General features: G+C 54.4%; 4 protein-coding genes across 7 annotated transcripts in view; 2 read left to right on the plus strand and 2 right to left on the minus strand.

Moving 5' to 3' along the window:
* NSD3 (nuclear receptor binding SET domain protein 3) overlaps nt 1-7,265 on the plus strand; it is a 30,929-nt gene extending 23,664 nt beyond the window's left edge. For all 3 annotated transcript variants that reach the window (XM_056508619.1, XM_056508622.1, XM_056508620.1), the window contains 4 exons: nt 76-217; nt 479-585; nt 910-1,114; nt 1,875-7,265. In XM_056508619.1, coding sequence (XP_056364594.1) covers nt 76-217; nt 479-585; nt 910-1,114; nt 1,875-2,116 — 696 coding nt within the window. In that variant the 3' untranslated portion in view covers nt 2,117-7,265. The remainder of the gene's footprint in view (nt 1-75; nt 218-478; nt 586-909; nt 1,115-1,874) is intronic.
* Nucleotides 7,266-7,336: 71 nt separating this feature from the next.
* Nucleotides 7,337-11,269, plus strand: PLPP5 (phospholipid phosphatase 5). The gene is made up of 7 exons (XM_056508628.1): nt 7,337-7,455; nt 7,521-7,629; nt 9,118-9,208; nt 9,313-9,376; nt 9,664-9,788; nt 10,197-10,367; nt 10,672-11,269. The coding sequence occupies exons 1-7, from the start codon at nt 7,394-7,396 to the stop codon at nt 10,839-10,841; spliced, it is 792 nt and encodes a 263-aa protein (XP_056364603.1). The 5' UTR covers nt 7,337-7,393; the 3' UTR covers nt 10,842-11,269.
* Nucleotides 11,270-11,765: 496 nt separating this feature from the next.
* Nucleotides 11,766-22,451, minus strand: DDHD2 (DDHD domain containing 2). Of its 2 annotated transcripts, XM_056508627.1 has the most exons (17): nt 22,130-22,449; nt 20,418-20,608; nt 19,783-19,872; nt 19,380-19,500; nt 18,345-18,434; nt 17,241-17,376; nt 16,521-16,729; nt 16,145-16,215; nt 15,908-16,027; nt 15,625-15,720; nt 15,414-15,536; nt 15,171-15,326; nt 14,989-15,091; nt 14,740-14,904; nt 13,697-13,859; nt 13,358-13,469; nt 11,766-13,193 (listed from the first exon to the last, which is right to left on the minus strand). In XM_056508627.1, the coding sequence occupies exons 1-16, from the start codon at nt 22,299-22,301 to the stop codon at nt 13,379-13,381; spliced, it is 2,097 nt and encodes a 698-aa protein (XP_056364602.1). In that variant the 5' UTR covers nt 22,302-22,449; the 3' UTR covers nt 11,766-13,193; nt 13,358-13,378. The 2 variants fall into 2 exon arrangements, with proteins under 2 accessions (XP_056364602.1, XP_056364601.1); XM_056508626.1 differs by having other exon boundaries at nt 15,908-16,215; nt 22,130-22,451.
* A 1,548-nt stretch (nt 22,452-23,999) lies between these two features.
* On the minus strand, nt 24,000-27,291 carry BAG4 (BAG cochaperone 4). Its single transcript, XM_056508657.1, has 3 exons — nt 26,489-27,291; nt 25,665-25,901; nt 24,000-25,320 (listed from the first exon to the last, which is right to left on the minus strand). The coding sequence occupies exons 1-3, from the start codon at nt 26,819-26,821 to the stop codon at nt 24,832-24,834; spliced, it is 1,059 nt and encodes a 352-aa protein (XP_056364632.1). The 5' UTR covers nt 26,822-27,291; the 3' UTR covers nt 24,000-24,831.
* Between the last annotated feature and the right edge of the window lie 31 nt (nt 27,292-27,322).

Here is a 27,322-nt window from a genome sequence, read left to right on the forward strand (position 1 = left end):
ATAATAAAAGTCACTCAGCAGCAGGAAACCTCTTTGCTTTCTAAGTACTAAACACATCTTTGTCTTTCCTTGAAGGACCGAATAATAGATGCTGGCCCAAAGGGGAATTACTCTCGTTTTATGAACCATAGTTGTAACCCAAACTGTGAAACGCAGAAATGGACAGTGAATGGTGACATTAGAGTTGGACTCTTTGCTCTTTGTGACATTCCTGCAGGTAAAAGGATGGCACTCTTTGGCATGTTTGCTTTTGTCTTACAGTAGCCAAGTTCCTCACTTAGAATCATGCTTTTTTTCTTTGAAGTTATTAATGCCAGTGAAGTGTTTAGGAACCTTTTTATTTATTGGAGTGGAGATGATACTTAGAGTTCCAGTTTTAGCAGGGGTGTCATGGTAATAAATGCTAATGAAATGTCATTGTCACAGACCTGTCTTCCCTCAGTGTCCATCTGGGTGAATGTTTTTCTTTGAATTTTAGGAATGGAGTTAACATTCAATTACAACCTAGACTGCCTGGGCAATGGCAGGACCGAGTGTCACTGCGGAGCAGAGAACTGCAGCGGCTTCCTGGGAGTGCGTCCCAAGGTACATGGCTGGAACTGGAGCTTCTGCTCCCAGAGAAGACATTCTGTAGGGCAGAGAGGGTTTTGATTTATTTCATTCTTTAGCCTGTCTAGTACTTTCTACCCTTGGAAGTCTCCAAAGATTTTATAGTGTGCCCTGCCATGCTGTTGTGTTTGGTGGGAAGTTAATTCAGGAACATCTGAATGAGCACTTCTGGCTTTTAGAGCTTAAAAACTATTTTAAATGGCTCTCGTTTAAGAACAGTTCATGCAACTAATAACCCAAAATTGACTGGAATGCCAGGGGTTTAAAAGTGACTCTGTATTGTGATTTGCTCCTTCTTAGACAGCATTTGCAACAGCAAATGAAGAGAAGGTGAAAAATGCAAAATTAAAGCAGAAGAAACGGAAAATAAAAACAGAACAGAAGCAGATGCATGAAGATAACTGTTTCCAGTGTGGAGATGGGGGAGAGCTGGTCATGTGTGATAAGAAGGACTGTCCCAAAGCATACCACCTCCTATGCCTTAACCTGACTCAACCACCTTTTGGTAAGAGCAGTCACGTGGCTCCTCCTGCTCAACTTTTCCTTCCTGCTACAAGACACTGTTGGAGATGAAATGCAGCATTCGTGTACATAAAATACAGTGTTCACTTGCATTAAATGCAGTATTCATTTGCACTAAGTGCACTAAATTTGCTTGTGCAGTACCACTCACTTCTAGCAGTACATCAGGTGACTCTTCCTGAATGGAACCAATGGGCAGAGGCTTTGTCATACTTTTTAATGTTGTTCTTGTTCCTCTTCTTGAATCAAACTTCCTCTTATTTTGATTGAAAGATGAGCATCATCTTGATGTCCTAGCCCAAGCAAGTGGCAGTTCAAACGCTGACAGAGCCAACAGAATGTGTAGGGCTGACCTAAAGCTTCCTTTGGAGGTACCCTCTGAGGAGTGCAGAGTCCAGGGCAATGTGAGATGCTCACAAAGGAGGAAAATGTACAAAACAAACTCTGTCTTGCACGGACATTCGGTGCCTTGATGCCCAGGGGGGTAGATCTCACTGTTCTAAGGTCTAGTTGTGCATGCAGTAGTGTTCTAGGCCAAGAGAGGCCTAAAAAAATGCAAAATAGAACTGTGTTTAGTCAGATTCTTGTAGAATCTCAGATGAGAAGCAGAAGTAGCAGCTGATTTTTCTGAACTTGGTTTGAATTCATCTGAGCAATACAGCATGGCGTGAGGGTTAAAGGCCAGTGCTGTCCCTGAAGTGCACTAATTCCAGCTTCCTTTCTCTCTCTCCTGCCATCCTCAGGAAAGTGGGAATGTCCATGGCATCAGTGTGACATCTGTAGCAATCCTGCTGTGTCCTTCTGTGAGTTCTGCCCCCATTCCTTCTGCAAGGATCACGAGAAGGGAGCCCTGGTGCCGTCGGCGCTGGACGGCCGCCTCTGCTGCTCCGCACACGACCCCAAATCGCCTGTGGCACCCGAGTACTGGAGCAAGATCAAGTGCAAATTGGAAGCACAGAACGCTGTGGAAGAGGCAAAGGAGTGAATTTGGTTAAAAACAAACAGGGGAGGGGAGAAGAAGGGCAGCAGGCGATGAACTCAGAGATTGCAGTGCCACACTGGGCTTTGTCCTCGGGGCCGTCACGTGTGAACTGGAGGGGGACCATTGACCTGAGCGAGGAGGAGCAAGCAGTGGTGTTTGCTTTTTATTGTTTGGTCTTTCTTTTACCCTTGAATGTGCTACAGCAGCTCTTACTGTGGGAAACCTGGAGCGTCTTGGCCTTTGAAGAAAACCGTAAAGCTTTTGACAGTGAAAAGAATATTCTGTTTAAAATAATGTTCTTTGAGTGTAGAAAGCAAAGCATAGCCACATATTTATTTATTTAATTTTGAAAGGGTGTTGAAGATCTGGCTTTGATCAGTCATCGTGTCTTTAAAAACAAAGCGGCAAAGCCAACGTAACTTTTGTGTCTAGTTTATGGCAAGAGCAAAGCCTCTCCCCTCTGTAACGCTGAGATGCCAAACAGACAGGTGTGGGTGTCAGACCAGGTGACTCTGAAATGCCTCTGTTCCAGTACTTATTGTTAAAGGCATTGGAGAAGGTAGGTTGTCTCTCATGTTTACTTAGAATATTATTGTGAAGCTTTTCCTGTGAGAAATCAAGTGTGTGACTTCTGGGAAGTGCTCGTAACACAAGGTGTGGCAGTGGGGAAGAAGTGGTGGCTCCTTGCTCCAGAGCTGCCTTGGGTGTTTGCAGGCAGATGGGAAAATTCAGGGTTTAATTGCACAGTGGTCATTTCTTTATCCCACCTGTTTTGGAAACCTCTCAGGCAGGAGAGGCTCCGAGCCTCAGTCAGTCCTGAGTGGGTTCATCATCTGCCACATCTGCCCTGCTTTGGTGACAGTTTCTGGGTGTGATCTTCAGTCCTGCCTTCCCAGGCTCCCCTGGGCTTCAGGGAGACTTGGGCAGGTGAAGGACCTGACCCATGTACGTGTTGGTTTCGATGGAATGTTAAGATTTTTTTTTTTGTTGAGAGAGATCTTCTAACTTTAATCTTCATTGTTAATGGAGCTGAGGAACATCTCAGCACTTCCTCAGTGAACAGGGTATTTTGTGTCTGGGTAAGGGGCCACATCCCAGCAGCCAGCTGATGCCTCAGGATATTGTTCTGTCTTGGATTTCCTCTGTTAATCAGAGACAGACTCCTCCAGTGAGGCTTTCCAAGTGGCTTGTGTTGGCTCTTGCTCCAGAATTTTTTTAGAAAACTTATATTCCTCCATTTTTTTTTGTGCAAGGTGGGGCACTGGAACTAGTTTAGGTGACTCTTCCCCCCCCAGCCCATGATCTCACCAAGCACTGTGTTCCCCCTGCCCTGGCATGGTGAGTTCTTCTGACCTGTGTACTGATAATAGCTACTCCCCGCCAGCCTTTGCTTGTGGGTACTGAAAATAATCAAGTGTTGCTGGCATCTGGCTGAATTGAGCCTTGGAATTAAGAACCTTGTCTCTGGAAAACTGCTTACACAAACCTGTGGGAACACAGAGACTTCTCAGATCAAGAAAATAGGCTGAAAAAGTCTGTGTGGGATTTAGAACATGTCTTGCCTCTGCCTGGTGTCCTTCTTATCCTCAAAGTGATGTACAGGGGGAGTTTTTGTGTGTGCATGGTGAAGTGATAGATACACTACAGCCCCAGAGCAGCTGCCCACACCTCCCTTGGGGTGACAGAACCCACAGGTGCCTGGGGCAGCAGTTTTTGGGATCCCTAAAGCACTTCCTGCTGTGGGCCATGCTGCATTGAGGGTCCAACACTAACCCTGCTGGAAAGCAGTGCTGGATTTTGGTATTTTTAAAGAAAAAAAAATTACAAAAAGGATTTTATTTTTCTTAATGTTTTGTGTGAGAAATGTCTCTTTTTAAGCTCGTATTGAGGATGTTTAACCTTCTCAGAAATTCCAAACACAGCTCTTGCTACCACGTCTGTAGGGCCTGAGGTGTTCACTTTAGATTATTTATTAGGTTTGATAATGTTCAGTGATTTTCTCTGAAGTCAGAGCATTCTGGTATTGCAGATATCAGCAGATATATCTTTATATATATATGTATATCTATATATATATAATAGATATGTTGCTGATACCATGCTGCTGTGTGAGTGCACTGATCTGGTCCCTTCATTCTGTGTCTGTGATGCCCTGCTGAGCAGAGGGACGTGGTGTGGCCGCACCAGGACACCTTGGGAGCCACAGACTGTCAGTGGCCACCTTGGCCAGGGCACAGGACACAGGGAGGGCACAGAAGGCTTAAAACTTCTCAAATACTGTGATGGAGGCTGCTGCTTCTCTGTGCCACTTGATGTCTTGGTTCACTTTGTGTTCAGACTTTTTAGAGATGCTTCTTTTTTCCACCAAAAAATGATTCACAGCAGCTAACAGTTGGACTTGGACTCAGAAGGGAAAACAGGAGAGGTTGTTCAGTTTGTGAACAAAACTCTGAACTGAAGGTGAGTCTTTCAAAGAGCTTTAACATTGTTAGATGAGAAAAGGCCAGTTCAGATGATCTTGGTGACTGCAGGGGCTGTTCTGAGTTAGACATCAGACTCAGATGTTAAAATGCACATTTTAACCATGTCTTTGTAAACTGAGTAACCAGAATGTAGTTTGCTTAGTGCAGCTCCTTTGTAAGGAAAAGATTGCACAGCTGTTCTGATGTATTGGCTTCAGCAGAGTGGGAGGCAGCTGCTGAATTAATTTGTGTGGGCTCCAAAATAAGGCATCTTGGATAGTTGGGTCATTTTGTGCTGAGACCTAGAGGAAATGCACAGAACTGGTGATTTTAGTGGAGAGCTGGAATGTGATGTACCAGCACATTGCTGTTCCTTCATAGGAACACACTGGTGTGTACTTCCCTTCTGTGTTCAGTTTTTGGGGTGGCCCTGCACTTCTGGTGACCTCCCTGCCCTGCCCAGGGAACAAGGTTTGTGGTTTACTGAAGCTTTTCCTCTGCAGCTGCGCTGGGCACAGTGCAGGTATCCTGCAGCCCGTGGCCAGATGGATCTCGAAGCAAGAATTCCAGGATGCTGTGATTGCTGAGGTTGGTTCCACCATCCCTGAACACATGGTGCAAGCATTAGCTGTTGTAGCTGTCAGATTCTTGTATAGATGTGTCCTGTCTATAGACTGTTGAAGGCGTTTGCAGCTCAGGAAGGAAATTTTGTGGGCAAATCACCTTCTCTGGTCACCACATGGTCTTGGAGAATCAGTTCTAATGGAGTAGTAGGGCTGGAATGTGCATTTTTGGCCTTTCTTCTTAAAAAACGCTTCTTTTATCTTGATTTCAGGATAGAATGGGAAAGACACAATTACTAGACATAATTATCAATGAGCATAAAATCTGTATATATTGAAACTTGACAGAATGATGTGGGTGGGGAGGGGGAGGGTGGGATGGGGTGTCCGGCGCTGGTACGGAGAAGTCACTTTAACATGGAAACCTCTGCCTCATTGAATTCAGGGTTTAATGTACTTGAAGCTCTGCAGTTCCTTTTACAGCTTTTTTTTTTTAATTTATACATGATTTTTTTTGTATACTGCATTGAAAATGTCCTTGACTTCCCCCAAGTTCCCTCCTGCTCCCGCTGTACAGTGGATCTGTGGCAAAGGGGAGGGTGTGGAAGCAGCGTCTTGGAGCTGTGTGTTCACCAGGTGTTGTGTGGGAGACAGTGACCTTGGAGCAGTGCTGTCCCTTCCCATTGCCATCAGCTTTCCCCACCATTTCTCTTTGTGTAGCAAAAACATTTGCACTTACCATACACTCCTACACGTTGGATGTATTCCCAGTGTTGTTCCGAGGGAAAAAGGAGGGGAAAAAAAGGCAAAACAGGAAGAAAAGAAGAGCTGTTCCCTGTGATGCTGTGTTTCTGAGTGAGCAGCTCAGGTCTGTGTTCCCCTGGGAGGGGTCTCGCTGCTCCAGAGCAGGAGGTGGGGAGCTGGGACTGTGCTTTGTGTAGGGGATTTCTGTGATTAATGTGAATAAAAAAGGGAAAACATGTATGAATTTGCCAAAGCCATTTACCACTCCCTGTGGCCCGGGGCTGTGCCCTCCCTGTGCCACCAACAGGTCCAGGTGCAGGCAGCAGCCTGGGGTCCCTCTGGGGATCACATCTGTGTGGGGTCTTTCTGGAAATCCCATCTCTGGGTTCCCTCTGGAGATCCCAGCTGTGTGGGGTCCCTCTGGAGATCCCATCTCTGGGGTCCCTGGGAGCCCCCACCGTGCAGTTCTCTCTCGCTTTTGGGCCATAACCAGACTGGATGAACCCCTTTGCTCCCTGTTCCGGTGGATCCGTGTCTCATTTCTGTGTCACTTTTCCTTTCCCGAGAAGCTGCAGCCCCCGGGGTGATCCTGTCCCGTCTGAGCCGGGGCTGGGGGCTGGCTTTGGGGTGCTCTGAGGATCCCCACCCCTTCGTCTCCACGAGTGATGTTGCACAACACAGATCCCCGCGGATACGTCTCCATCCCCACGTGCTCTGTAAGATGGACCTTTGTAGAGTTGTTATATCTGTAGACTTTGTTTATCTGTAACAAACTTTGTAGATTCTGTGAAATGTTATTTTAAGGAAATCACTCGAGTCTTTAATAGCAAAGCATCGATACTCACCGAAGTCGGTATAGAAGAGTTTTTGGACGCAGACGCAGCCCTGACACTGCCGAGGAGTGTCTGATTCCACGGGGCATTACTGTATCATGACTTGATGTTGCCGCATAGACTTTGAGATATCCAACATTTTGGGGGGTTTGTGTTGGCCTCTGTCCTCTTGCATAGTGTGAAGCCTGTAAAGCTGGTTCCCTGTACATAGATAGCTCCTGTCCTCTAGGTAGAGCGTATCGAGACTTGCCTGTAATATTTTAGCTTCTTACTGACTGTGTGTGATGGTAGAACATATAATTTTTGTACATTCTATTTACTGAGATGTTGCTTTTTTTTTTTATTTTATTTTACAAATACTCTGGAATTCAGATGTGGGTTTATTGGACTTTGTTTTTCTTGTTTATTTTCCTTTTTTTTTCTTTTTTTTTTTTTTCCTTTTGGTTTTCCATGAGGATTCCTTTGGAAAGGTTTTTAATGACATTCCACTGATCTGAAATTTTTTGCTTGAGGTTGACTTCAATAAATCGTTCTGAATGTTCCACCGCTGAGATGAGTCAGTTCCGTCTCGGGGCGGGGCGCGGGTATAACGGGAGGATAACGGGGCAGCGGCCGCGGTCCCTCCTCCGGGCAGGGCTGCGCTCGCCCCGCCCCGGGCCCCGCGGGCGAGCAGTGGCCATGCGGCGAGCGGAGCTGGCGGCCGAGACCGCGCTGCGGGCGCTGCTGCTCGCCACCTTCGGGTGGGTGCGGGCCCCCCGCCCGGGCAGCGCCCCCCGCCCGGGGCTCACGCCTTTTCTCCTTCCAGGATCATGGAGTTCCTGCCGCCCTTCCAGCGCGTGCTGCAGCCCGAGGAGATGTGGCTCTACAAAAACCCCTACGTGGAGGCGGACCATGTTCCCACCGTGCTCATGTTTGTAAGTTCGGTGGGTTCGTGGAGTGGTTTGGGTCGGAAGGGATCTCAGAAGATCATTTCGTCCCTCCCACTTCGGGGGATGTCCCCCTTCCAGCAGACCAAGCCCTGCACAGTCTGTCTGTGTTCTGTCTGAACACTTCTGGGGCATCCACAGCCTCTCTGGGCAGCCTGTGCCACTGTTTCCTGCATTTACTTTGATTTATTCTCAAATTACAAGCTCTCCTTCTAAAGCAAAGCTGCTAAAAGCTGGTACTGCAATACCTGCAGCTCCTAGTGCACGTTGCACAAAGTGCAGGATACGGTATCCATGTGGATAAATAGGGAAGGGAGGGGCTGGGAGGATGGAGCCGGCTCTGCTCGGTGGGGCACAAGCTGGAACGTGGACATTTCCACCTGAACACGAGGAACACTTCCCTGTGTGGGTGCCTGGCAGTGACACCTGGAGATCCTTGTCATCCATCCGGACACAACCCTGGGTGATGTGCTCTTAGCAGAGGGGCTGGATTTGATGGTCCCCATGGTCCCTTCCTACCCATCCTGTGAGATTAGGATCAACTAGGCCAAACATGTTTTTGTCATGTTATGAGGCATTGCCATCCAGAGTTGCCTTTGGGATTTGAAGTTCATGAAGTAATGAGGACTTTGCACTGTTGTCCATAATCCATTCCACGTCTAAATTGCTGGGTGCATCTCACTATCTAACCTAAGCTCTCACTATCAGGGAATGTGTTCCTTGCAAGCAGCTATTTTTAGCAGAGATTTATTATCAATTTATTGTCAAATGTTTCCTCGAGGGCTCCAGGCTTGGTTAGAAGAGTTTGACTAACTCTGTGTTGGATTTCCTGAAGAGAGCAGTGTGTCAGAGAGATTGGTCCCTCTGTCACAGGTGTGAGGTGAGGTGCTTGTGGCTCTTGAGCTGGCAAATGGCAGGTGGGATTTTGTGCAAGAAGTGTCTCTAACCATGAAGGACAAAGCCTCGGGATAGCATTTGGAACAGGCAGTGTAAAGCAGGACATGTGCCAGAGTTCAGGTGGGCACAGACTCAGTAGGAGCCATGGTGAGGATGTCCCAGGGTGAAATCCCCCCGGGCTGAGATGGGGATGATGATAACTGATTGCTCTGAATCAGCAGCTCCTGTGGATTTGCTGACAGAGCGTGGGTGCTGCTGACAGAGCTAATGCTGGGGCTTGCAGGGAGGGCAGAGCTGAGGTGCTGTGCCTGGGGACACCCCAAAACCAGCCAGAGCAGAACTCTGCCAGAAGAGCTGTCTGAGAACCAGCGGATAGGCTGGGCTGATCGGGGCCTGCTGTGAATGCAGCTGCTGGGGGATTGTGTTCTGATGGAGCTGCAGTGATTGCAGAGGGCAGATTGCTGCTTGGCTTTGGGAAAGAGACGTGTGCTCAGAGTCTTCTTGAGTAACTGCTCTTTTGTTCTGGTGAGAACTCAAACCTGCTTCACTGACACCTGAAATTCTCCCTGTTTCATGCAGTTCATCGCATTTCTGTCTCCCTTGTTGCTCATCATCCTGGCGAGGCTCTTCCTGGGCGCTGACCATGAGGACACGAGGGAAGCCTGCCTTGGTGAGCTCCTCCTGTCCCACAGAAAGGCAGCTTGAGCCTGTGCCTGAATGTGCTGCACTCTCAGGTGGGGGTGGTGCTGATGTGATCCTTCTGCTCTCTCTCAGCTGCCAGCCTTGCTCTTGCCCTGAACGGGGTTTTTACCAACGCCCTGAAGCTCGTTGTGGGGAGGTGAGGAGTTCCCAGCTGCGCCGCGGGGAGGGCGGGGGAGGCACTCTGCAGCAGCCAGAGCAAGGCCAGGAGCTGAACTTGGACATGCTCAGCCTGAAAGGAATGTGGTTTTTTTCTAGCTGTAAAGACAATTTAGAATTAGAAAAAACACTGGGGGAGCTGCTGTCTCAGGCCATCATTCAGATGGGCTCATTGGGGAGGATGGCATTGGCACAGACAGCTCCTGCTGCTCTGGGGGCACTGGGAGAGCCCAACCCGAGGCCCTGAGCTTCACTCCCCTGTCCCAGGCCACGGCCTGACTTCTTCTACCGCTGCTTCCCCGACGGCCGGGCCAACCCGGAGCTGGTGTGCACGGGGGACGCCCGCAGGGTGAGCGAGGGCAGGAAGAGCTTCCCCAGCGGCCACGCTTCCTGTGAGTTCCCCTTGGCTCTTCTTGGCTCCTTCTACTTGGCTCCTTTCTGCTGCAGCCCGGGCTCTGGGGAGCAGGACCCCTGGGCAGGGCAGCTGCCATTTGCTTTCCTGCACCCCACAGCTTTGTATTTGTATTTTGCATTTGCTGACGTGATCAGGGGACTCAGGTTTCCCTCTGCAGAGCAATGGGGTGAGAAATGTGGTGCAAAGGTGTCTGTAATCCTGGAAGTAGGGATGTGTGCCAGGCACCAGCTCCTAGGATCCATCAGTCCCAGCTGATCCATCAGTCCCAGCTGGTACTCCCTTGGCAGACACCTCTTACAGTCCTTCTACTGCAGCAGCAGAGGGTGAGGGTCTGGCAGCAAAGCCTGGAGCTATTCTGAACTAGCACTGTTCTCTTCTCTTCCAGTTGCCTTTGCTGGTCTTGCCTTCTCTGCCTTCTACCTGGCAGGGAAGCTGCAGAGCTTTGTTCCAGGCAGGGGGGGCCGAGCCCTGCGCTTCTGTGCCTTCCTCCTCCCCCTCTTCCTGGCCACCCTCATCGCCCTGTCCCGCACCTGCGACTACAAGCACCACTGGGAAGGTGGGTGAGGGTCTCTGGGGCACCTGGGCAGGGCTCAGCAGGGTCCCTGAGCAGGGCACTCCAGGCACAGAAGTGTTCAGAGTCCCCAGCAGCAACTTGGGGTGGTTTTTTGTACTCCTCCAGTGGCCAATTTGGTGCCACCTGCAGGGAACTGATGCCTTTCTGTGTGGTTTTGAAATACAAACCAAGTTTGGGTTTGCAGCCAAGTCAGGTTATGGATCTAGCAGAAAAGCTGCAGCTGAGGAATTGATGGTGAGGCTTGGGAGGGGGAAGGGCATTAACTGTGCTCTGGTCTTGCCCACAGATGTGTTGGTTGGCTCAGTGATGGGCCTGGTGCTGGCATACCTGTGCTACAGGCAGTACTACCCTCCCCTGACAGACAGCTCGTGCCACAAACCAGCTCTGGCCAAGCCCAAAGCGCTGCCGGCGCACGAGGAGAAGCCTGCAGCTGCCAGCTTCCACATGAGCATTTAGTGATGGGCCCTGGGCAGGGCAGGGCAGGGCAGGGGGGAGGCTGCTCAGGAGAAGTGGCTCTCATGAGGAGGAGCCCCTGGGCAGGTGTTCCCTGCTGAGCAGGTGAGTTTCCTGCCCTGGCCCTTGTGTTGCTTCATCTTGTTGGATTTTGTAGGCGAGCCCCTCTTGAGGCCAGGGAGGCACTGAGGTGCCAACCTGTGGAAAGACAGTTGGGGTGTGAAAGTCCTGAACAAGAACTGGGAAAATGGGACAACCCAGAGTGCCCAGCCTGGTGGGAGTTCCTGAGTCCAGTCCAGGAAGCACCATTGGTCACCTCCCTGCAGTCCAGCCCAGCTGTCCCAGCCCTTCTCCTGGGAAATGAAGTGCAGGACCTGGCAACTTTTGAGTTTTTCTAATTTCCCAAATAAAGGAGTTTAATTTTGTAATGAGCTGTGGTACTAGAACTTCATTTCAAGGCTAAGGTTGTTGCTTTATAACCACTTCCTCTGGTGTCTGCAGGGTTTCTGGTGGCTGCTCTTTCCTTGCAGCTTTAGTAGAGTTTTAAGGAGATGACAGCAGAAAATGAAATGGTGCCTGAGAGCATCCCTGCACCTGTGTGAGATCCCTGCACAGGTGCTTGTTTCCCTGCCCATGGTCTGTCTCTCCAAGGAAGGGCAGATCCAGGGCCAGCTGCCTGCCAGGGGCTCTGTGAGCAGCTCTTGGTCACTGGTCCCTTCAAAGACAGGTGTAGTACATGCAAACAGCACAGGTGAGGCTGCAGCACAGCAAGGCAGGTGAGTCACTAATGAAACCCCATCAGCTGCAGTTTAGACCCTCTATAACTCTGCAGCTTCGACAGAATTACAAATAGCTTTGCTTTCCCCTAAAACTGCACATGTGAATTTCCCAACCCTTCCCTCTCCCCCCAGACATGTACACACCACAGTCATCTACTTATTTATTTTGGCTTTTACTGGAAAAGACATTAAATAACATTTAAAATGTATTTAACTTCTTTTTTTTTTTTTTTAAACAAAGTGCATAACTTAAAAAGCTGATCATTAGTGTCCCATGTTAAGACTGTCCCATTTCCTACTCCCATGAGACCTTAGCCAGCAGCAGTTCAGGTGCTGACCAAGCAGCTTGGCTGTTCCTGCACTCAGGTAAGAACAGCTTCTGTTCCTTGGGAAGGGAGGAGGGATGGAGGCTGCAAACAAAACCCTTCCAATAGTGCAAATGACAGACAATGGAGGAAAAACAAACCAACAGGCTGTGGGGGAAAAAGGCTTCTTACCCCATGCAGGGCAAAAGTCAGCAGGAGGAAAAGTGGTTTGGCTCTTCCAAAGGCTGCACAGCAACACCTCACACAGCACTGGAGCCCCAGCCCAGGCACTGTGCCAGCCCAGGGGCTTTGGTGGCCAGGAAGGATCACTGAGGCTTTCTACCCTGTCCCCCTCAGAAAAAAGCTTCAAGGCAGGTGCAGACTGAGCTGGTGTCATTCCTGCAGTGCCCAGACCCTGCTGGATCTGGGCTGCACCTTTGCTGGCTGTGTTTTGTACATTTAAAGCTAAAACCAAGGACTGGAGGGTGCTGGGCACAGAATCTCCATCCTTAGCTGATGGTTCCATGTCCTGCAGGACAAAGGGCTCACGATGCCCTGACACTGCCAGGAGCAGCTGCTACTCCCCAGCTGGGGCTGGGGTGAAGCTTTCCTGGGAGCAGGTACAGCCTTGGTCAGTGCAGGGGGAGCCCCTGGTTTGCCAGCACGGGCTGGGTGAGGGAGCTGAGCTGGCACTACCAGCACAAGACAGCAGGGAGGAGCAGGAACATGCTGCTCTCTTACAGGGCAGCCCTGCCTGGCATGGCCGGGGCTGCACAAACATGCAGCAGCAGTGCAGGGATGTGAGTGGCTGCTGCACAGACCCTGCTGGCTCAGCAGCAGCCTGTGCCCTGGGCTTTGCCTCCCAGGCCTGCGCTGCTCTGGGTGTTTGTTAGCAGCCAGCAGCCTCCCCTGCTCCAGGGCTGCTGGAGCTCTTGCCATGCTCTGTGTTTAAGGCTTTTTCTCCTCAGGTCCCGGGCTCTGATTGTCCTCCCCAAGGAGCCTGACAGCTCTGCTGCACTGCTGGAGGAGCTGCTGTGGGGACTCACAGGGTGCAGGGTGAAAAGTACGCGTTGCCACAGGGAGTCACTGTACAGGTGTTGTGTGTGCTTGAGCAGAAGTGGTTTTCCCTTGACAGTTTTTCCCCCTACCCAAAATGGAAGAAAATCCATCCTTATGTCCAGGCAGCAGCAAGTACTTGGGAAGCAGCATGCAGGACACGGCAGCAGAGAAGAGATCTGGACTTTCCTGGTGAGAACTCAGTGGGACTGGACCTAAGAAAGCAAAAGGTGAACACAGGCAAAGGTGCTGACAGGCCAAAGAAGAAAGCTGACATGAATTCCCTGCCTTAGATAATGGATATTACTCCCTCAAACAAACCAGATCTCCTCTGAGGTGTCCTAGGAAATCCAGAAGGGGTTTAGAAAAGGTGACTTACAGCCAGTACAGCACAGGTTGGTCACTGGCTTCCTGGTAAAGGTTGATCCAGTGTGATGCCTTGTGTCTTGTAGATCTCCTTCAGAACCAGCAGAACCGTGTCCTCTGACTCCCTGCAGGAGGAGACATGGCAATCAGAAGGGCATTCCCTGCACTCTGTCAGGACATCTCTGATGGCTGGGGCAGATGCAGGCAGCACCACATGCTTCCTCTGTCTGTGCCCACCCTCTGTGTGTCACAGAAACGAGATCCTGTTCCCGAGATCAGCTGAGGCTCTGCTAGCTTTGACACTGATGCCATTCTGTAAATGTGAAGCCCTGAGCATTACACAGACACTTACCAGTAGCAGAGATGCCCCTGGAGTGCAAACAAATACTCATTGAAGCTCTCTATTGGCTTCTCCTGCAGCACGTAGTCGATGCGGTTCCCTCCGTTCAGCCTCCCCACGTTGACTGGGGGGGGCTCTTCCTTCACTGCTGCTGGGGGCTCCTCTGCCTTCATGTCTGGGGGAAGGAAGAGTGTGGCTCAGCCACAGGGCACCAGCAGCCATGGCACTGCAACAGCAGGGCCATGCCCTCCCACAGAATCACAGAATACTGAAGTTGGAAGAGACCTCCAAGATCATCGAGTCCAACCTATGTCCTAACACCTCAACTCAGAGTATAGACTATAACATGGCACTAAGTGCCATGTCCAGCCTTTTCTTGAACACTTCCAGAGATGATGATTCCACCACCTCTCTGGGAAGAGCATTCCAGTACTTTTATTATTCTTTCGGTGAAAAATTTCTTGCTAACATCCAACCTATACCTTTCCTGATGTAGCTTGAGACTGTGTCCTCTGGTTCTGTCAGATGCTGCCCAGTGGAAGAGATTGACCCCCACCTGTCTACAGCCTCCCTTCAGGAAGTTGTAGAGAGCAATAAGGTCACCTCTAAGCCTCCTCTTTTCCAGGCTAAACAACCCCAGTCCTTCAAACGTTCCTCCTAAGGCTTGTGTTCCAAGCCCTTCACCAGCCTTGTTGCCCTCCTCTGGACACGTTCTAGCATATCAACATCCTTCCTAAACTGAGGGCCCCAGAATTGGACACAGTACTCAAGATGTGGTCTCACTCCCTTTACTCCTCTGCAGCTCCCAAAGGGGAGAGGCAGCTGAAGTGCTGAGAAACAGCAGTGCAGGGACAGCCAGAGGAAGGGGATGGGTTTAAAATGTGGTGTGCATGCAGAAAATCCCTTAATCAGGGGCTAACAGGGGCATGCCACAGCATTTGGGGAGAGCCAGCTGCCTCCAGAGCCCAGAGGAGATCCCTTGGCTGGGCACTGTGGCTGTGGGAGCCCAGCCTGCACAGGCAGCTCCTCCCTGCCCCACGCACCCCACCACCCACCTGGCTGCTTCTCAGTGCCAGCCTCTGCCTCAGCCTCAGCCTCAGCGCTCCCTGGCTCCAGGGCTGGCAGCGGGGCGCGGGTGAAGGACTGCCAGGCCACGCGCAGGGAGCCCAGCAGGTTGTTCTTCAGGTCCACGCTCATGCGGGTCAGCCCCTCCTTCAGTTCTGCAAGGCAGGAGGGGGGTGGCTGTGGGGCTGGGGGCTGCAGCACAGCCCTGGGCCAGGGGACAGCGGCTGCCTGGGCCATACCAAGGTGCATCCTCTTCCTGCCCTTGTGGTGGGGCAGCAGCATGGGCTCGAACTCCAGCTCCGGGACGATCATGGGCTCGATGCGATACGCCACCGGGTCAAACTGCAGACGAGAGGGGGACAGTGGCCAGGGCTCCTGCTCCTCCTGGCCCAGGCAGGGCAGCTCTGGCTCTTGTACCTACAGGGTGGAAGATGTTGAAGAAGCCCTTGCAGGTGGGCAGGCTGTAGCTGGGGTCGATGCGCTTCACCCCTCGCACGGTGAGGAACATCCCGATGGGAGAGCCGAAGGCGAAGAAGATGCTGGGCTTGTAGTTCAGCTGGGGGTAGTTTGCTGACACCTGGGAGAGGGGGATGCTCAGGGCTGTTCATGATCTCTGTGCTGGTGTTACAGGGCTTTGTGGGTGCAGCCAGAGCTCAGCTGTTACCTGTCCCAAGCCCACGTCCCTGTACTGGCAGCTCCTGATCTCCTCTGAGCTGTCCCCATGCTGGGACAGGGATCCTGGCTTGGCTCCACACTCACTGTGCCTGGGAGCTGCTGAGCTCTGATCCTGCAGCAGCACAAAGGGGTCCTTGTGTCAGACAGATGGAATGGGATGGGATGTGATGGCATGAGCACAAGCCATGCAGAAAACAAACCTTCATCTCTGTCTTGGAGCTGATGTAATGGAGTATTTTCATTCTTGGCCCTAAGGGAATTCCCATTTCTTTAAGGTTTTTGTCTGTGCACAAAAACTGGAAAATAAGCAAAGCTGGTGTTAGTCGAGGAGCAGAGGTGGGGTGTCTCTTCCTGATGAGACTGTGTTCTTCCTCAGAGATGCTTCATGTGTGACTCAGTACTAGAAGATGTGCAGTGATGGGATGATGGGGAAGAAAAGCAAAGAAGAGCCACAAGAGCCAGGTAAACAGGAGAACTTCTCACCAGTGCTTGCCTGTCCATTTTCTCCTTTTCAAAAACATCACAATACTCAGACAGCTCCAGCTTCTTCAGGATTTCTTTTACTTCCTCAATACCCACCATGCTTGAGGTTGTCCTGGACCCCTGTGAACAGATCCAGAAGGGATCATGCTTTCTGCTCACCAGTCTGCTCCTGTGCATATTGTGCTCTCCCCCATCCCCATGCAGCTGCAGGAGAAAGGGGTCAGTGACCTCCCATACCTGTGCACAGTGCTCATCCTCCTCGGGATCAGCCTTCTGGTTAGTCAGGAGATCAAACAAAATGAGTGATCCTAAAACCAGCCATGGGAAGAGCATCAGCACCTGCAGGGGAAGGGCCTGAGCCACCTCCTTTTTGGATGGAAGAGCTGCACCAGGCAATGACAGGACAAAGGGCAATGGCTGACAGAGGGCAGGCTAGATCAGATGTCAGGAAGAAATTATTGACTCAGTGGTGAAGCACAGGCACAGGCTGCCCAGAGAAGTTGTGGTGCCACACCCCTGGAAGCTGGGACAGGGCTGGGAGCAGCCTGGCCTAGGGCAAGGTGTCCCTTTGACCCAGAGGGGCCCCCCCTGCTCCCCGGGCACCCCACCTCACCCAGGCTGTGCCCCGCGATGGACACCCCGCCCCTGAACTGCGGGTTCCTCTGCAGGAAGAGCCGGTGCAGACGGTTCATCTCCGAGGCCACCGTGTCCACGATGGTCTGGCAGTAGGTGGAGCTGTTGTAGAAGAACACGTCCAGGATGGTGTCGTTGATGAAGTGACGCAGGCGGTTGATGCTGGGCAGCGTGATCCGCTCCAGGTCACTGCGGGGAAAGGGCACGGGGGGCTGCAGTGGGGAGCCACGGGACCCGCCCTGCTCTAAAGCAAAGGGTAACTTCAGAGGAGCATTGACACAGTCTCCAAGGAGCTGTGTTGTAATCCAGACCCTCGGCTTATGCCCAGACTGCAGGCAAAGCACAGCCTGTGCTCTTACATTCTGGGAATAAAGAGCCTGCCCTGCAGCTGGCTGCCGCCTGCCCTCCCTGCAGTGCAGGAATTGGGTACTCAGCTCTCAGAGGCCTTTACAAGGTGTGGATGTCTACAGTCCCAAGATCAGCCAGGGAAAGGCAGATCTCTATTCCCAGGATGCTGATCAGAGCAGGTGCCTGCTGTGTGCTGCAGAATGGGGAGGTGCTCTGGGGGTCCCTGTCTGTCCTGCTCACCCCTACCCTAAAAATTCACAGCTTTCCTGCTTTCCCAACAGAAGTGGAGTTTCCAGGGCAGGAGGCTCCCTGCCATCCCCCAGCCCAGGGGCAGTGGCTGTGGGACACTTACACGTCCACGCCTGTGGAGTGCAGGGAGCTGTGCCAGTTCACGGGCAGAAACTCCACCCGGCCAACCTGCTGCTGCTCCTGGGCCTTCCTGAAGTGGGACTGCAGCATGCTGAGGGAGACGTTCCTGAAATCATTCACTGCAAAACACAACAGCTCTTGTGGAGATCCACCAGGCTCTGGGGCCAGCCCGTGGCACCAACACCACTTAATACGATGGAAGATCATTACGGGGAAATCCCACCAGGGTCTTTAATCTGCTGCTGCTCCCCTAAGTCCCTGAATCTTTAACTGCAGATCAGGGGAGGCCCCATGTCCTGCCACGTGTGCTCACTGGATTTCACTGCCCCATGTGTACCTCCTTCACAGGGGCAGGGCAGGACTTTGGTCTGGCAGTCAGGGTAAGGCATTTTTAGACATGCCTAAAAAATAACTGTTGTGAAGCATAACTGATGAACAACAGCTGCCTAAACCCCTTAAGAAGGTGGGATTTGGTGGGTCAGTGAGTGTTCCATTCACACTGCCCACAGTCAGCAGCTTGGCCCTGCAGCCTGCCCGTGTGTGGGAATGCTCTGGGGCCCCTTAGCAGCGTTTCCCAGCCCCAGGATGAACTGGGAGGGTTCTCAGCTCTGGAGGTTCCCCAGCCCTGCGAAGTCCCCCAGCTCTGGGAGAGTTCCCATCTCTGGGAGGGTTCCCCAGCTCTGGGAAGTCCCGCAGCTCTGGGAGGGTTCCCATTCCCATCTCTGAGAAGTTCCCCAGCCCTGGGAGGTTCCCCAGCCCTGGGAGGGTTCCCATTCCCATCTCTGGGAGGTTCCCCAGCCCTGGGAAGTTCCCCAGCCCTATGAGGGTTCCCATTCCCATCTCTGGGAGGGTTCCCCAGCCCTGGGAAGTTTCCCAGCCCTGGGAGGGTTCTCCAGCCCTGGGAGGGTTCCCATTCCCATCTCTGGGAGGTTCCCCAGCCCTGGGAAGTTCCCCAGCTCTGGGAGGGTTCCCATTCCCATCTCTGGGAGGTTCCCCAGCCCTGGGAAGTTCCCCAGCTCTGGGAGGGTTCCCATTCCCATCTCTGGGAGGTTCCCCAGCCCTGGGAGGTTCCCAGCCCTGCACCTACCGCACTGCACGATGCTGCGGAAGCGGATGTCGCAGGCGGGGCCGATCCCGTGCACCACGAACACCAGGTGGTCGATCTGCAGCGGCTCTCCTGAGGAGGGGAGGGAGCTCAGGGCACGGGAGACAGTGTCCAGCAGGGAAAGGAGCTGCTGGAGGCACCACTGTGCAGGGCTGGAGCCTCCCACCCCCACCTCAGCCCTTGTTAGTGCCCGGATTTACACCTCAGGGCTGCTGGCATTTCTCACATTTCTTAGTCCAGCTAAATTCAGCCACCTGCCCTGGGATGGATCTGGACCAAGAGGGCAGCAGAGGAAGGGGTGGTGGCTCGTCCCCACTGCTCTTCACCCCTGCCCAGCCGTGGGGATGTTCAGCACAGGGAATTGCAGGACCAGGAGGGCTCAGTGCAGCTGCCCCATGCCCAGCCCACTGCTGAGCCCCATGGAGCTGCATCTCCCAGGGAGGCCCCAGGTGGAGTCAGGGCTTGTTCTCTACTTCCCACACACCTTAGTTTGCATGCCTGCCTTCCTGAGAGCAGGCACCCATGGAAAATGGAGTAACTGCCTGATGTCCTCATGGGGACGAGTCCTGAGGCCTGACTGGGAGCTCAGGGCAGCTGGGAGGGCACAGAGCTGACACTTGGCTGCAGAGATGGGGACAGCATGTGCCCCAGAGAGTCACCAGCACAGAGGGAAGTGATAAACCACTGTGTGCCTAGCAGGGCAAGGAACTCTCCTCCTGTCCAAATCCAGCCATTGAGACCCCAGGGGTCATTTCAGGCAGTGAAGAGCTCCCAGCAGCTCTGTGTCTGTGCAGGAGATGGAAGCTCAGCACCCTCCCCTACATCTGCAGCCCTGCACATTCACTGCAATGAATTCGCTGGGGCTGGGGAGGTTTCTGAAACCATTTGGATCCTTTTGGCACAAAATGTTTTGACATGCAGTTCACTTAAAGGATCATGGGAGCTTCTGCCAGTCCTTTTGAGTGATCAGGAAAACTCCACAGGGTTTTGGATGGGTGGAGGGAGAAGCAAGCTCACCGTTGGGGATCTCCACAGGGATGTTCTCCACTCCTCTCTTCACAGTGCGGGGCCGACCTTGTTCCGTGGGGGTGGAGACCCAGTCATCAGAGCTGGCCACGGGGTGGTAGTGAACCATCAGCTTGGGAACAAGAAGAGCCTGTCAGTGACCCGAGAGCAGAGACAGCCACAGCAGCAGCTGGGTGACACAGGCTGGTACCACCGAGCTGGGCTGAGCCCTCTGCCCACAGAAGTGCTGAAAAGAAACGTGAAGCTGTTGGCAGACTCAGCTGCCACTGCCCTCTCCTCTGGTACAGGCAGGTGAGTGGAATTGGGACAAACACATTTGAAGGGAACAGCACAAAGAGACCCAAAAAGGGGATGTGCTCACTGGTCACCACAGAAATCACCAGGCCCTGCTCACCTTTGGGTTGTGCAGGATAATGACTTCTCTATTGGGGGACTCCAGCTTCTTCTTCCACTCTCCCAGGGTCACTGCAATCATGTAAGCTTCCTACAGAAGAGAACACCCACTGTGAGTCAGCTGGAACTATGCCCATCAATGCCCAACCTCTTGCAACATTCCCAACCCAGTTTTCAGAATCTCTTATCAACACTTTGCAAAGGCAGCAGAGAAATCAGCTGAAGGAGCAGCAGGGTCATCCCAGGATCACCTGCTGAGAGCGTTTAAGAACTCCCCACTTTGACAGCAGCAGCATCAGATTTCACCATCAACTTAGAACTGGTTTTGGTACATCAGAATAGAGATTATTGCAAAGATGGGTATTTTTATACGTCTGTCTATATATCTCTATCATCCCAAAGGAAAGCCTGAAACTTTAAGTGTTGTGGAAGGATGCATTGAGGGCAGGGGAAGGGGAGGCCACGGCAGTGCTCACAGTTACATCAATCAGCCACAGGAATGCTGTGCCAAAGCCTCTTTGGAGTTCACGTCCTCAGGCCTGACTGTGGTGCCAGTGGCCTTGTTTGGGGTTTGGGACAGCTGAGACAGCGACAAGGAGAAGCTGGGATGGAAACCAACGGGAAAGGTGTGTTTACCTCCAGCTCCTCACTGAAGGACTCCGAGTAGGGAATGAACTTATTGTCCTTGTCCCCCTTGTAAAACCAGGTGCAGCGTCGCACTTCAGCCTCCTCCTCCTCCCAGTACACGGCCATGCGCCGCCGCGCCCGCAGGTGCACGTCGTACCTGCCCCCCGAGGTGGGGACAACCACGTCATCCTGGGCCTTCCCTGTGGGAATACAGGCTGCACTCAGTCAGGAGCCTGCAATGGCCATGGGCTGGAGGCTGGGCGGGTCAGAGCCACGGCAGCAGGTGCCAATGTCCTCTGCACCCAAGTTCAGAGAGCGGCATCGGGGCACCTGGGCAGGGCTTCCCCCAGAGGCACCAGGTGAGATAAAAATATTACATGACATTGTCCTTCTGTCTAGCTCAGGCACATGTTTACATGGCCTCTCCCTGCCCCGCCTGGAGGGTAAAAGTGAAACTGTGGCTGTGGGAAGTGCATTGTGTAACAGTGGGGTGCACCAGGGTCTCCTATCCCCAACCTGTTCCTCTCTGAAACAGAGAACTCTCTACAAACCCCAGTATAGACCTCAAACTGTGAATTTCGCTGCCTTTGGGTCTGGCTGTGGGCTGGGCTGGTGGCCCAGCTCCCTGTGCTGGGCTGGGCCAGGCAGCAGCACTGGGGATGGGCAGCACAGCCTCTAATCCAAAACTTCCTGGGCGAGGGAGGACGGGAGCCCAACCTTGGGCAATGGGAGCTCTGGTGGCACAGCAGGTGGCAGCAGCAGGTGGCACAGATGGGGACATTGGGCACACAAGGGCCTCAGCACGGGGCTTGTAGCTGACCTCCAGTCCTTGGTCCCACAGCAGGCACAGCTCCACGCTGTGAGGACTCTCCCAGCAGAATTCCTGCCATCCTGCCACTGTTCTCTCAGCCTCACCAGAGGATGCTTCACAGTACGATTATATATAATTTAGAGCAGCATCAGCTGAATGGGGTCAGACCATTTAATGCATCATAACAGCTCAGTTATTGGGAGCAGGCACACCGCCAAAAAAGTCCCAATTTAAAACTCCTCGAGGGAAAATCTAGCATCCCAGGTGGAAGCCATGGGAATTTTTCCCTGCTACCCACCCAAGCACACACCTGACGCTCCCCCACTCACCTCCCCAGGCCCGCTCCTGGCGGTGATTCAGGGGCAGGGAGGTGGGCTGTGGACCCGAGGGGCGGTGGGGCTGCAGCGGGCGGTGCCGCGGGACCCCCGCCCACGGCAATGCCCCCGGCCCGCGGCAGTGCCCCCGGCCCGCGGCACTGCCCCCGCCCACGGCAATGCCCCCGCCCACGGCAGTGCCCCCGCCCGTAGCAGTGCCCCCCACCCGTGGCAGTGCCCCCGCCCGTGGCAGTGCCCCCGGCCCGTGGCAGTGCCCCCCGGCCCGTGGCAGTGCCCCCGGCCACGGCAATGCCCCCGGCCCGTGGCAGTGCCCCCCGCCCGCGGCAGTGCCCCCCGCCCACGGCAGTGCCCCCGCCCGTAGCAGTGCCCCCGGCCCGTGGCAGTGCCCCCCGGCCCGCGGCAGTGCCCCCCGGCCCGTGGCAGTGCCCCCCGCCCGCGGCAGTACCTCCGCCCGCGGCAGTGCCCCCCGCCCGCGGCAGTGCCCCCGCCCACGGCAGTGCCCCCGCCCGTAGCAGTGCCCCCCGCCCACGGCAATGCCCCCGGCCCGTGGCAGTGCCCCGACCGTGCCGCGGTACCTGCGCCGTGCGCCTCCTCCAGCCGCTCCGAGTCCTGCGCGCTGAACGGCACCCAGCGCTCCCGCGTGTCCGTCACCCTGCAGTAGAACCAGTGCGGCGCCACCGCCTCGTACGGCCCGCCCGGCTCCGCTTCCACGGGCTCGGCGGCGCTGGGCGGCGGCTGCGCGGCCATGGGGGCAGCGCCGCTCCCGCCGCCGCCGGGGGCCCGCGGGACGCGCCGGGAATAGGGATCGGGAAACGCGGTCCCGGTGCGGCTGCGGCGGCGAGGCCCGGCCCGGCCCGGGCGGCAGCGCAGGCTCCGCTCCGGCCCCGGTGCCCGCCCAGCCCGGGGCGGTGCTGCCCGCGGCCCGCCTCCCCCGTCACGGCCGGGGAGGAGCGGGGATTGCCCGCAGTCTGTGCCCGCAGTGCATGCCCGCAGTGCCCGCAGCGCTGTCCGCGATCCCTGCCCGCGATCCCTACCCGTAATCCCTGCCCGCTATCCCTGCCTGTGATCCATACCTGCGATCCCTGCCCGCGATCCCTGCCTGTGATCCATGCCTGTGATCAGTGCCCGTGATCCCTGTCCGTAATCCCTGCCCGCGATCCCTTCCTGTGATCCCTGTCCGTGATCCCTGCCTGTGATCAGTGCCTGTGATCCCTGCCCGTAATCAGTGCCCATGATCCCTGTCCGTGATTCCTGCCCGTGATCCCTGCTCATGATCCCTGCCTGTGATCCCTGCCCCGATCCCTGCCTGTGATCGGTGCCTGTGATCCCTGTCTGTGATTCCTGCCCGTGATCCCTGCTCATGATCCCTGCCTGTGATCCCTGCCCCGATCCCTGCCCGTGATCCCTGCCCCCGATCCCTCCCTGTGACCCCTGCCCCGATCCCTGCCTGTGATCAGTGCCGTGATCCGTGTCCGTGATTCCTCCCTGTGACCCCTGCCCGTGATCCCTGCCCGTGATCCCTGCCCCGACCCCTGCCCACCTTCCCTGCCCCTGTTCCTCCCTGTGACCCCTGTCCCGATCCCTGCCCAGGCTGGGGTCACTGTGGCCCCCACCCTGGTGCCGGCTGCAGCACGAACAAACAGCCCAGCACGGGGTGATTGCAGCAGAAAGCACGCGGTGCTGATTTAATGTTTGTTTTTCAGTCCCTCTGTGACACTTTAGACTCCATGGCAATTGAGAAACCCTCTGCTGAGGGCCAGCACTGCTGGAGAAGCAATGGGCAGCCCCCAGAGTAAGAGTTTGGTTTCTGCAGAGATGAGCCTAGCAATAAACACAGACAGACTTTCTAATTTGGGGGTTGTGATGTGGGTGGATGCTGCAAGATAAACCAGCTGCCAGGAGCTGTTATCCCAGTGCTTACCATGGCACAGTATGGCCTGGTGAGGAGATCTGAGGGGTCAGGAGTGCTCAGTTCCCCATTTCTGCAGCTGCAGAACATGCAGAGCCTGCACAGTGGGTGCTGACACAGCTCCAGACTGTCTCCACTCTGTGCTGTGGGAAGGAAGCAGAGGCAGCAGGCAGGGATGTGGCTGCAGCAGAGTTTCCTGCAGGCTGAGGTGTGGGATGTGGGGCTGACCCCTGATCCCAGCTCTGCTTTGGGGGAAACACACAAAACCCACCCAGGTGTGCTGGAATGTCACAGGCAGCCACACCGTCCCACGGAGCTGCTGGGATCTCCACGCCCTGAACAAGAACCTGCCATTCCAGCCCACTTCACATTCTCTTTTCTCCAGGGATTTACATAACTCTCTGCCAAGGAGGCAGGGAGAAGAAATACTGTTCAGGAATGTGTTCCCTGTATGTTCAGCTGGTTGGGGAAGGGGTGACACTTCCCCACCACTTCTTTTAAAGAAAAAGACACTTTGAGACATCTCAATTACAAAATAACATTTAAAACTGGTCAGGGTTTATTAAGAATCACACATAGCAGTGAGTTGCTGTGCAGGTGGTGACCAGGAGGCTGGAACAGGCCGAGCTGCTCCCTCCCCGTGGTGCTGCACAGTGGGACACAAAACTCACAGGATGGAGAGGGACATTAAACGGGATTTTGACCCAACTGACCTGAAAATCACTTCCAAGCATCCTGCATCTGTTCTTTCCTTAACTTGCACTTCCAGTGGCAGAACTAGGATTTCCAGTCTGTTCCTATGCCCACAGGGACACCCCACACTGGCTCTGCACCACAGAAGAGGAACAGCACCACCTGACATGTGCCAGCACAGCCCCTCCCTCCAGCACTTCAGTGCTGCTCCTTCAGTGCACTAAACCCAAACAACCCCTATGAGGACACATGGGGTTTATGGCAAGGGAGCTGAAGCTGAAATTACAGGCAGTGAGGACAAGCCCAGAGTCTTGGTTGGTGGCTGCACATTGCAGTGTTCAAAGACTGGCTGTGGCAGGAGGAGACACCCAGAGACTGGACCTGCTCTGGGGAACTCTGTACACAACCCCACAGGCCTCCATCCTTGGCCCAGCTCTCTTCAACATCTTCATTAAACACTCTTGCTGCTTCAAACCTCTCTCAATTTGTCCTTTGCTGAGTTGTTTCTCAGGGCTGGGCTTCTGGGCTGGCTTTTTGGTGGGTTTGATTTGATTTGTTGACTCAGGGCTTATTGCTATTCCATGTCAATAGTGCGTAGCAGAAAGAGCTGAGATTTAAGAGAACTGAAACTCTTTGGAACCTCAACAACAGCTGTGTGTTGTGGCTCATGTGCTTTCACAATCCCTTTCTTTCCAGTTTTTCCAGTATGGCCTGAATTCTGTGGACGGACTCTTTCCTGGCCTGCCGGACGCTGTCCTGGCCCCCAGTCTCAATGGAATCCAGCTCCAGCAGCAGCTTGGTCAGCATCTCCTCCAGGAGCCGATAGGATTTATCTGTCTTTTTCCCTACAAACTCATCCACCTCTTCCTCCAGCTGTCCAGCCTCCCCCATCACGTGCAGGATCCTCTGGATCTCGGGCTGCAGGGCTGCAGGATTGCTGCAAGGCTGCTCAGCAGCTCTGCGGCCCAGCTCGCGGCTCCCGGCCAGGGCCTTCCGTGGGGCGAGCTCGTAGAGCTGGGGCTGGGCACTGTACTGCACCCGGGGCTGGCACGGGGCGGCCTTGGCCATCCTGTGCTCAGTCACTGGCCCCGAGGGCCGCTGCTCCACGTCAGAGTAGTAACTGTGGGGGCTGGGGCTCTGCTCAGCTCTGTCATAGACAGAGTCCTGCAGTCAGAAGGAGAAAACATCTCTCAGTGCATTTCCCTTAAACCCAGAGGTTTCTGCTCTTATCCTGCACCAAATGGTGAACTGGGGATGCTGGGGACAGGCACCTGTGCTCTGGTTCCCATCTTAGAAAGAACACTCCAGCAAATGACACCTGGCCAGAGGAGGAGTCTGAGCCCCTGAACCCCCCCATCAGGGACCAAAAATGTGGAGACTCTTAATTCCTGATCCAACCCAGAAATGTCAGACCCATTTCAAGACCCACCCAGGACATCTTGTCCTGCAGGCACTTCATGGAATTACAGCTGTGGATTTAAGCCTTGTGTGTGCAAACAGGAGCTCACCTGTCCCTGTGGCTCCCAGGAGGGAGGCTGGGCAGGAGCCCCACTGCCAGTCCAGCCTGGGTGTGAATCAGAGACGTAGAGGTTGCTGTGCCCCGAGGCCGCGGGCCAGCCGTAACGTGGCTGCACCCCATAGACTGAGGGGGGGCCCCAGGTGTCCTCCAGGGCTCTGGGCTGTGGCCCCGTGATCCCTGCACTGCCATCTCCGTACGGATACTGCGGCATCGGCATTCCTGGGGTCTGCAAGGACAGGGGAACAGGAATCACAGCCGGGGTCAGCCCAGCACTGCACCCCCAGACATCCCTGGCAGCTGGGCAGGGCAGCCAGGGCAGGTCGGGCTCTGCTCCCAGGGAACAAGGGACAGGACAAGAAGAAACAGCCTCAAGCTGGGACAGAGGAGGGTCAGGTTGGACATCAGGAGGAATTTCTTCAGGGAAAGGGTTGTAAAACATTGGAACATAAGGGCCAGGAGGGTGGTGGAGTCCCCAGCCCTGGAGGTTTCCAAGGAAGGACCAGATGTGGCACTCAGTGCTCTGGGCTGGGTGACAAGGTGGGGATGGGGCATAGACTCGGTGATCTTGGAGATCTCTTCCAACCTCAGCAATTCTGGGACTCTGTGAAGCAGCTGCAGCTCAGGCTGGCTGACCAATTCCTCCTTTCCTCGCCCAAAAGCTCAGAGTCTCCAGAGACCAGGGTGACCATCAGTTTTTTAACAGTAAAAAAAACCAGGCAGGACAAGGTGCCCAAGAGCCACCAGAGCCGCTTCCCCCGGCCCCAGCCCCCAGCCCCCATGGCAGGAACCACCCAGGGCTGGCAGTGCCCTTACCTGCGGCGGGGAGTAGCCGGGGCCCTGCTGCTGCCGGCGGAGCGCGGAGCCCTCGCTGGGACACTCGGGGGGCACAAAGCTCCAGGCGGGGGCGGGCGACGGGGGCCGGTAGAGGCCGGGGGGCTCGGGGGGGTAGGGGCTGCGTGCCGGCCCCGAGCAGTAGAAGCCCCGTGGCTGCGGCAGGCTGGCATAGGGCGGGTACGGGGGGCTGTAGGCTCCGTTGGCATAGGGAGAATCCATGGCCTGGGGACAAGGGAAGAGCACAGAGAGGAGATGGGACATGGGCACGGGCAGAGGGGCTCCAGGAACGAGGACTGGCCCTTCCTGCATCATTTACCCAGGGGGTTCCTTCACCCCCAGGCTGGTCTGCCCCAGTTTTAGGCTTTCCTGATCTAACCTGGCTGTACCAGGTCTAACACTGAGCTTCACCAGGTCTTGCTCAGCTGAGGACGGGAAACACTCGAGGAAAGTTCATTTCCCTGCTCATTCTTACACAAACACAATACAAACAGACAAGCTCTGCCAGCAGCATTCATCTTCCTGAGCTGCAGGTGCTGAGGGTCTCTGTATGGAAGGTCTGCGCATCCAGGGCATGTCCAAGGATTTACCTGGATCCATCCCATAACCGATGTGTAGAGAATGTTCTGACTGCAGATACTGAAGCACAGAACTTCAGGAGCTCAGGGAACGACTCCCTGCACCTTTGGGCAAAGCAGGGTTTTGCGCCTGAGCTGTACAACCTGCATGCCAGGGTTTATGGAAGAGCTGGCCCAGCCCCGCTATCCCCGAGGATAAACCAAAATAAACCAAACCAAACCAAACCACAGCCGCAGC

This window comes from Oenanthe melanoleuca, chromosome 22 (genome assembly GCF_029582105.1).
Source record: "Oenanthe melanoleuca isolate GR-GAL-2019-014 chromosome 22, OMel1.0, whole genome shotgun sequence".
In the NCBI taxonomy this organism is placed as follows: domain Eukaryota; kingdom Metazoa; phylum Chordata; class Aves; order Passeriformes; family Muscicapidae; genus Oenanthe; species Oenanthe melanoleuca.

Coding starts and splice junctions, on each gene's coding strand:
- DDHD2 (XM_056508626.1), bottom strand. CDS start 22,301: ATGGCCGCGCAGCCGCCGCCCAGCGCCGCCGAGCCCGTGGAAGCGGAG. Junction 17,377..18,344: donor CCGCAGCATCGTGCAGTGCG/GTAGGTGCAGGG, acceptor TGTGTTTTGCAG/TGAATGATTTCAGGAACGTC. Junction 16,216..16,520: donor CATCGCGGGGCACAGCCTGG/GTGAGGTGGGGT, acceptor GGCTGGTTTTAG/GATCACTCATTTTGTTTGAT.
- PLPP5 (XM_056508628.1), top strand. CDS start 7,394: ATGCGGCGAGCGGAGCTGGCGGCCGAGACCGCGCTGCGGGCGCTGCTG. Junction 7,630..9,117: donor TTCCCACCGTGCTCATGTTT/GTAAGTTCGGTG, acceptor TGTTTCATGCAG/TTCATCGCATTTCTGTCTCC. Junction 10,368..10,671: donor CTACAAGCACCACTGGGAAG/GTGGGTGAGGGT, acceptor TCTTGCCCACAG/ATGTGTTGGTTGGCTCAGTG.
- BAG4 (XM_056508657.1), bottom strand. CDS start 26,821: ATGATGCAGGAAGGGCCAGTCCTCGTTCCTGGAGCCCCTCTGCCCGTG. Junction 25,902..26,488: donor CCGGCTACTCCCCGCCGCAG/GTAAGGGCACTG, acceptor CTGTCCTTGCAG/ACCCCAGGAATGCCGATGCC. Junction 25,321..25,664: donor CCTGGGAGCCACAGGGACAG/GTGAGCTCCTGT, acceptor TTCTGACTGCAG/GACTCTGTCTATGACAGAGC.